Source organism: Neomonachus schauinslandi, chromosome 2, assembly GCF_002201575.2.
Source record: "Neomonachus schauinslandi chromosome 2, ASM220157v2, whole genome shotgun sequence".
Taxonomy (NCBI): domain Eukaryota; kingdom Metazoa; phylum Chordata; class Mammalia; order Carnivora; family Phocidae; genus Neomonachus; species Neomonachus schauinslandi.
Window position 1 is genome coordinate 101,613,461 of NC_058404.1, and position 9,185 is coordinate 101,622,645.

The 9,185-nt window shown below is 38.6% G+C and overlaps 2 protein-coding genes across 2 annotated transcripts in view; both read left to right on the forward strand.

Annotated features, from left to right (window-relative positions):
* Positions 1-809, forward strand: part of BBS7 (Bardet-Biedl syndrome 7) — a 42,359-nt gene extending 41,550 nt beyond the window's left edge. Inside the window, exon 19 of the mRNA XM_021681486.2 lies at positions 480-809. Coding sequence (XP_021537161.1) covers positions 480-613 — 134 coding nt within the window. The 3' untranslated portion in view covers positions 614-809. The remainder of the gene's footprint in view (positions 1-479) is intronic.
* Positions 810-2,773: 1,964 nt separating this feature from the next.
* CCNA2 (cyclin A2) lies at positions 2,774-8,830 on the forward strand. The gene is made up of 8 exons (XM_021681488.1): positions 2,774-3,013; positions 3,769-4,012; positions 5,270-5,382; positions 5,579-5,802; positions 6,672-6,879; positions 7,434-7,547; positions 7,987-8,120; positions 8,462-8,830. The coding sequence occupies exons 1-8, from the start codon at positions 2,801-2,803 to the stop codon at positions 8,508-8,510; spliced, it is 1,299 nt and encodes a 432-aa protein (XP_021537163.1). The 5' UTR covers positions 2,774-2,800; the 3' UTR covers positions 8,511-8,830.
* The last annotated feature ends 355 nt before the right edge of the window (positions 8,831-9,185 follow it).

Genomic DNA, 9,185 nt, shown 5'->3' on the forward strand with positions numbered 1-9,185 from the left:
CTCATTCCCCTTGGATATTATGCTATATTTGGTATATCCCTTTTATTATCTCTCTAAAATATGAAAAATTCTGAAACATGTCTTGGATAAACCCCAAGAATGGTCAACATATTGATGGAATATTTTAATTCAAATAGAACTTAAGAACAGAATCTGTTGGAGTGCCTGGTGGCTGTTGGTTAAGCATCTGTCTTTGGCTCAGGTCATGATCTCAGGATCCTGGGATCCAGTCCTGCATCGGGCTCCCTCCTCACCTGGGGGGAGTCTGCTTCTCCCTCACACTCTCCCTCTGTGCTCTCTCTCTCTCTCAACTAAATAAATAAAATCTTTAAAAAAAAGTATCAATACCCTTAGGCTTATATATTAAATAATGCAGTGATGAGTGCTTAGAAATAGATTCTCAAGTAATCACTCACTTTCATTAAGTACTGTGTTATTAGAACTAATTAATGACAGGAAATTAACATTTTTCTTTATAGGCATGATCACTGATCTTTTCATAGATAAGTTCAAGTTCAAAGGCACCAATGTAAAAACCAAAGTACCTCTTTTACTGGAGATTCTGGACAGTTATGACCAAAATGCATTGATTGCTTTCTTTGATGCTGCATGAACTATAAACAAGGTAAAGTTCCAAAGGAATCTTTTTAAACGAAATATGTTAAAACAGAATTATGGCACAAGCTAACTGTACGTACTTTTATTTCAAATGCTTTTTAATAACGTCTAAAAATATTTAAGATGTGACTTCTTTTAGTAATGCTTCTATTTGGAGAAATGGAGCTTTTTAAAAATAGAGTTTTTATTTTAAAACATTAGTGGAATGATGATAAGGAATTTTAATGAATTTTTTGCAAGTGGATGTTTTAACTTTTAAATTGAGAAATATTTGGAAAATTAAAAATATATTCAAATATTTAACAAGCTATACCACATGTATAAACTACTTTACAGTTTTCAAAAATGTATTTATTCATTACTTCATCTAATCTTCACAATATATATTGTTATTTTGTCAAGTCATATAGGAAAACTGATTCTCTGTGAGGTTAAGTGATTAAGAGGACAAGCTGTTACTATTTTGTAAAGCTGGGACCAGATCCCAAGTTCTGGTGCCTGGTTTGTGTCCTGGTTACTGTATACGTTGTTAACCAGTGGAAATAACTTACCAATTATTTTTTCTCGGAGTTGAGATTGATTTGCAACTGATTTCACTCTTGCTAGGTAATGTTTTGTGAACCATGCTCAGTTTGTGAAATGCTTGAGTTGGTTCAGTGCTATAAATTGTGGCCAGGGAAATGAGCAGAGCTTGCACAGATTGAAGGGATCTTCACTTGCTGTCCCTGTAACCAGTGAAACTATACAAGTGTACTACATGTGAAGAGTGCAGAAATAGTGATGGCTCCTTAGATTTTCCTGCACTAGTACCCACTAATTTCCATTTTATCATATATGGAGGGAAATAAGACTTTAAAGCTACAGAAGTTTTATTCATTAATCTTAATTTATGTTTTTTCATATTCAGGGTAATATTGTATTTAAAGGTTGTTTTAAAATGACATAAAGATTATATAATTATGTTTTCAAGAAGGGCACACTCATGAATTTGTCAAAAACAATGTTTCTTAATTATCTACCATTATATTTATTATATGCAAGCCTTGTATATTAAATTTGAAAATTTGTTAAAGGCATATATCACTGAGAGTTTTATTTTAATAAGGTCATATTGTTTTTATTATATTTAAACAACCTTCATTGCTAAATGGAACAAATAATTTTATTTAGGTCACTAGAATTTCACTGGGTGCTTTTTGTTGGCTGCCACAGCTTGGGGAAAGATGCATCAAAATCAGTGACTGTCTAGTTTAATTTCTTATAGTACTTTTTGTTTTAGATAGATAGATAGATAGATAATGTCTCTATATATATCAACAGTGGTTCAAGGTGGCACCTTCCCTCATTGCATCTTCATTAGGTAAATTCAAAGGCATGACTGAAGACACCTAAATGCTAAGATGACATTATAGTCTGGCACTTGAGTATCAGTTACTACGTGAGCAGCGTGTTAATGATTTATGCACATTATATAATTAGGACAACCATATGACATGAAGATATTTTTACTCCCAATTAATAGATAAGAAAACTGAGAATCAGAGACCTTGAATAACCGGAGCAAGACTATCAGGCCAGTTAGTGGCTCAGCTTTTAGAGCTTTGGAAACCAGTTAAGCTAACTGAGGGTCCCAGGGCTAACGTTAGGCTAGGGCGGCACACTAACAATTGCTGAAGTTTAACTCAGCTTATCCTAGACACGGCCCTTGCCCAGTGCCCAGGAATCCTAGTGGCCCAGTTTAGTCGCCAGAAACTCAGGCCCCGCCTCTTCGGCCGGCGCAGGCGTTTTTCCTCCCGCCGCCGTTCGGCGTTTCTCCGCCCCTGCTCCGTGGTCTTCGCCGCCGCCTTCATTCGCCTGCGACTGTGTCGCCTCGAGTGACGTCACGGGCCTCGGCCCTTCCCATTGGCCCATTTCAATAGTCGCGGGATACTTGAACTGCACGAACAGCCGCCGCTCCGGCGGGCTGCTCGCTACATCTTGGGGGCTTCTTTAGCCTTCCACGCCCGGCAGTTCCTACCTACGCCTTTCGCAACCTCTTCGGAACTGCGCGATCCCAAGCGAGCAGGCTGGCCCGGGCTGCGGCGGCTGGTTACGGCTGGAGCGTTTCTCGGCGGTGTCGGCGGGACGGAGTACACGCTGCTTGGCGCCGCAGGCTGATCCCGCCGCGACCCCGGGAGCAGTGATGTTGGGCAGCTCCGAGCCCGGGCCTGCGGCCCGCGAGGCGGGCTCGTCGCTGCTAACATTGCAGCATACGGCGCTCCAAGAGGACCAGGAGAACATCAACCCCGAGAAGGCGGCGCCCGCCCAGCAGCCCCGGACCCGGGCGGGGCTGGCGGTACTGAAGGCCGGGAACCCGCGCGTTCCAGCGCCGCAGCAGAGGCCCAAGACACGACGGGTAAAGAGATGAGCGATATCTGTGGGAGGGAGGGCCGAGCGGGAGTTTTGCACGAGGTTTAGCAGGCCGAGGAGCGTGGAGAGAAAGCATCTTCCGAGCTTTTTTAAGGGAGGCCTGGGTCTGGAGTCCCCCTTGATCCCTAGTTTTCTGGCATGTGGGATGCCACTTACAGCTTCTCTCCTATTGCTCTCTTCGCCAGCGCTGTGTTTTGCTGCTTGTCTGCTCTTTATTGGGGATATTTTTCTATAGATAATGAGGTCAAACCAAGCCCTACGTGTGTCCGCGCTTTTTCTCGCCGCTTTAAACCTTAGGCACTGCCCTAGGATCTGGACCCGTTTAAGATTACCTCTATTTTAGGAAAGGGTATAAAAAATACTTTGCTTTTAGTAAATTCCGCCATTTTACCGGATTTGCTCTGTTGCTCCACCCTGGGGCGAAAGTGGTGAACCAGCACCTCTTTGCCTGCTCTCCTAAACTTGTCATCTTTCAGCCTGCCACTCCACTAATCTTGTAGCCTTGATTAGTTTTACATACTTTCACTCAGTGTGATTCTTTCTATAACTTATGTAGGAATGCCTGTAAGGAATTTGAACATCCCTTTCTTCAGCCACTCAAACTTTGTTGCCTGGATTTTGTCCCAGATGGTTTTATTTCCTGAGAGTATTTGGGAGTGAAAGCAGAAACTGAGACCCATAAGGGGAAGAAAGCAAAACTACATTTAATAGGCTCAAAGCCAGATATTCATTTCTTTTTAGGTTGCACCTCTTAAGGATCTTCCTATAAATGATGAACATGTCACTATTCCTCCCTGGAAAACAAACAGTAAACAGCCTGCATTTACCATTCATGTGGATGAAGCAGAAGAAGAGACTCAAAAGAGGCCACCTGAATCTAAAAAAACCGAACGTGAAAATGTCCTGGCTTTTAATTCAGCTATTACTCTACCTGGACCAAGAAAACCACTGGTACCTCTTGATTATCCAATGGATGGTAGTTTTGGTAAGTTTTGTATCAAAACTTGTAAGATTTGTATCAAATCAATGTAATCATAATTATTAAATAGGCTGAATTAATATTTTGCATTTTAAGACATTATCGTACCTGATCCTTACTACATAATGAATTTGGTTTAATGTAACAAAGTTTAGAAAGTGTGACTTATCTCAGATCTCACAGCTAATACGTTGACCTAGTGACCTATAAATCCTAATTGGGTGTTCCTTCCTTGTATACTGCCGATAACATCAGTTTAATTAGATCTCAAACACTTTGCTTGCTTGGGAGAATAGATTTCAATTGTACTGATAAAATTCACTTTGTACATACCACTTCATAGTATTTGAATAGGACACAGCTTTCAATATTGTGATATCTAACATCTCTTACAGCTTTAAAATTTTCTGTAAATCTAGTCTGATACCAGAAAGGGACACTGTCCTGTGAATGAAGAGTTGAATCATGGCTGTTTGCAGTTAACCACATATAAAATAAAGTAGCTGCTATAAAGACAGCTCTGCCAACAGTTTGTGCAACTTCTTTACCATAGGTCTGTCGAGTCACTGACAACTCATTAAGTTCAATCTCATTTAGGTTTTAGTTCTATTATGAGAAGTCTGGGAATAGCAGGAAAATCCTTTGGAAATAAAGTAATTTTTGTATTTTTATTGAAAAATTGTAACAAGTTTTAACCTCAAGATGAACCTTGAAGTGAAAAGAGTAACGAATGATATTCTTTGCCTCAAAAGGTAATTTAAAATTACAAAACATGAAACGATTGTAGTGCCAAGTTGTTTGAACGGCTCATAACAAACCTAATTTTCATTGACACGTTAGCCCTCCTTCTAGTTATTGCTACATTGTACTTTGAATTTATCAGACTTTGGGGTCTGCAAAATCTCTTAGGGTAAATACTACATAATATCACAAAACTTGGATTTTAACTCTGTCTTCACAGGATCACTCTGCCATCTGCTCTTCTCTCTCATAGAATATGAGTGACACTTTAACATAATACATCTTCAAATGCACTTTCCTTTTAGTGGCCAATCAGTATTTTCTCTTGTTGATTAAAACCAAGTGGACAGAGGTACTAAAACCAGAGTGAAATATTCTATGTACTTTGTCATAAGAAGCCCTTTTTAGTTGGATGAAAGAAATGCTTTCGTATGGGACACCTTACAAGGGCTATCAGTTTTGGCTATTAAATTAATTAGAAAATTAAACAATGAACTTAATCATACTTTTATATTCTCCCAGAGTCACCACATACTATGGACATATCAATTGTATTAGAAGATGAAAAGCCACTGAGTGTTAATGAAGTCCCAGACTACCATGAGGACATTCACACATACCTTAGGGAAATGGAGGTAAGAGCTCTTGGAATCCAGTTCTTACACTGTTGTTTATTCCTTGTGGCAAAATGAAACAGGATGTTTTTAAGTTTTTTAACTGCTAGTGAATTATTCTAATGTTATACTTATGTTTCTGGTATGTAGCATCTTTGTTAATGGTAGAATAATCTAATTGCAATTTTAACATTATAGTAAGTAACTTTCTCAACAGGTTAAATGTAAGCCTAAAGTGGGTTACATGAAGAAACAGCCAGACATCACTAACAGTATGAGGGCTATCCTTGTGGACTGGTTAGTTGAAGTAGGAGAAGAATATAAACTACAGAATGAGACCCTGCACTTGGCTGTGAACTACATTGATAGGTTCCTTTCATCGATGTCTGTGTTGAGAGGAAAACTTCAGCTTGTGGGCACTGCTGCTATGCTATTGGCCTCGTAAGTCCAACTTGGTTTGTTGGATTAACAGTGATTGATATGCTTCTATATAGGGAAGAAGTTGTGATTTTTATTTTTTTAAGATTTTATTTATTTGAGAGAGAGAATGAGAGAGAGCACATGACAGGGGGGAGGGTCAGAGGGCGAAGAAGACTTCCTGCTGAGCAAGGAGCCCGATGTGGGACTTGATCCAGGGACTCCAGGATCATGAACTGAGCCGAAGGCAGTTGCTTAACCAACTGAGCCACCCAGGCGCCCACAAGTTGTGATTTTTAACATTGTGACATATTAATATATACAGAAGGCAGAAAGTCAGTGACTGCTTTAGGGGTAGCAGTATGAAACAGTGTGTGAAACTAATTAATTTAACTAATTAATTTTCCCAGATCTAGATTCCAGGGTACCTTCTTGAATGAAGATGGGAGACTGGCTACATTTTAATACACTAGGACTAGATTACCAAGTTTGAAAGTGTGGTTCCTTCCATCAAAAAGTGCTTTCTGGCATAAAATCTTCTCCCATGGAAATTAACTAAATTAAAAAACTAAAAATGTTTATTTTTCTAAGAATTTCCTAAATTTTCAGTTACTTGGTGAACTCTGGCATTATTCCCATCTTGGGAACTCTCTTGCCTCTTATATCCTTTAAATGCATTGGGACAAAATCCCAAGTCCTGGATGGATTTGGTCTTTTAGTTAGCATTTATCTAGCTCTACTGGAAATGGTCAAGTATCAGGGGAAACAGGCAATTAGTGGAGTTTAGGTTTTGGACTCATTTCATGTATTCTGCTAAAGGGATTTCAGAATTAGATAAACAGCTTGCTTCTCTTTTTGGAAGGACTGATTACTTAAAACTTTTTTCATTATAGAAAGTTTGAAGAAATATATCCCCCAGAAGTAGCAGAGTTTGTGTACATTACAGATGATACCTATACCAAGAAACAGGTCCTGAGAATGGAGCACCTAGTTTTGAAAGTGCTTGCTTTTGACCTAGCTGCACCAACAATAAATCAGTTTCTTACCCAATACTTTCTGCACCAGCCGTCTGCCAACTGCAAAGTTGAAAGTTTAGCAATGGTAAGTTTTCATTTTGTTGAATGAAGATTCTTAGGTCACAGAGTTTAATTTTATAGCTTTGGTCAAGGGATTTAGTATTTTGGGGACAAATTAGTGTTGCAGTATAAAGAGAGTCTACCACTGGCAAAAGATAACATGAACTGGGAAAGTATTAAGAATAGTGGTATGAGGATGAAGTCTTAGGAAGTGGTAGCCAGAAGAGTTGTAAAAATTATTAAAAGAGGAAAAAGTACAGGATGAGGATAGATAAGGCTATGGGTTTTTTTCTTTGGTTGCCATAGAGCCAGTCTTTTAAAGATTTGAGAGAGAGAGCAGAGGGAGAGTGAGCGGGAGCAGACTCCCCATTGAGCAGGGAGCCAGACGTGGGGCTTGACCCCAGGACCCTGGGATCATGACCTGAGCTGAAGGCAGGCGCTTAACCGACTAAGCCACCCAGGTGTCCTGCCATAGAGCCACTCTTAAAGAGAGGAAAATACTAGGGCATAAGGTAAAAATTTGAGGCTTGAATTCTAGAGCTCTTGTGATCATAAAGTATATTTGCTTTTTCATTCCAGTTTTTGGGAGAACTAAGTCTGATAGATGCTGACCCCTACCTAAAGTATCTGCCATCAGTTATTGCTGCAGCAGCTTTTCATTTAGCACTCTACACAGTCACAGGACAGAGCTGGGTATGTATCACCATGTCTTCACACATCTGTCTTGCAACTTAAATATCTGTGCCAGGTAAGTTAGATAACTGTCCTATACAAGTTTTGCTGGTATAGAGGTACTTACCTAGAAAAACTGATCAAAAAATATATGCTGTTTAAAGTGTCTTACCTGTTTAGTAACATGTTTGTTAGGTACAAAGTTATTACTTGGGTTTGAAAGGTGTGCTTAAAGAATTAGGGCCATAAGACCTGCTGCTGGAAGGGAAAGTAGTAAAAATTGATCAAAGTCAACATAAAAGATGGAATAATGGCTTGAGAAATCTGGAAGATTTGTTAGTTGGAGGTGTTACTCTTGAAATTTAACAAAACTCAAGTTTAATGCCAATACTACCTCATTGTGTTTAGTGTCTGTTGCTAAAAACAAAACTCAGTGGTTCTCTTACTCCCTTCTCTGCAGCCTGAATCTTTAGTTCAAAAGACTGGATATACCTTGGAAAATCTTAAGCCTTGTCTCATGGACCTTCACCAGACCTACCTCAGAGCACCACAGCATGCACAACAGTCAATAAGAGAAAAGTATAAAAGTTCAAAGTAAGAATTAACATGAATAGATACTAAAGAAGCTTGCTTTTCCAGGTTACTGTATGATTGAGATCCTTGATATTTTAACTTTATCAAAGGATTCACAAAACAGACACAGCCTCCTCTTAGCAGGCCAGGTGTTTTGAGTAGGTTGTAGTTATGCTTTATGTCCTGCATTTGAGGGAGAAGAGGGGCGAGGAATGGGGCACGCATGCATGCATATTTTGTGGACCTATGATTCACTAACTCAATCAGAATAGAAACAGCATTTCTGAGTTCCTAGTTATATCTATCATTCCGTGATCTCCTTTACCCAATGAATATTTACTGAGTTTTTTTCCTACTTACAGGTATCATGGTGTTTCTCTCCTCAACCCACCAGAGACACTAAATGTGTAACAGTGAAAGACTGCCTTTGTTTTCTAAGATGTAAATCACTCAAAGTATATGGTGTACAGTTTTTGTAAGGTTTTAATTTTACAATCATTTCTGAATAGAGTTATGGTCAAGTACAAATTATGGTATCTATTACTTTTTAAATGGTTTTAATTTGTATATCTTTTGTACATGTAACTATTTTAGCATTTGGCTAATTTTAAGTGCTTTTGTTAAAGTATTAAATGATGCCAGCTGTCAGCACAGTAAGAATAAGAACTAATAAATGGATTTGGAAAATTTGGTTTGTTAAGTCAAATCTGATTTGACTTTATGATATCACTCAGAAGAATTAATTTGATTTACTACAGAAGGGAACTGGAAAGGCTTCTCCTGAAATTAAAAAATAGTTTTAGGAAAACAGATAAAAGTTTGAACACTCATTTTTCCCAAGGAACTGGATCAATTTGGTGACTTGAGCATAATCTAAGCATATCTGTAATAAATCTGTGCTTATTCATCAGTTGTGATGATCCTGAGAATCTTTCAGCCCTTTGTACACACTAAGAAAATGCTTTTTCATTCCTCAATTTCTCCACTTTACTGAAGTGACAATTATTTAAAACCTGCTAAATTGTCCAGAAGGTTTATTTTAAAGCATAATGTAAAAAATTATATAAAGAATCAACTAGATTTTAT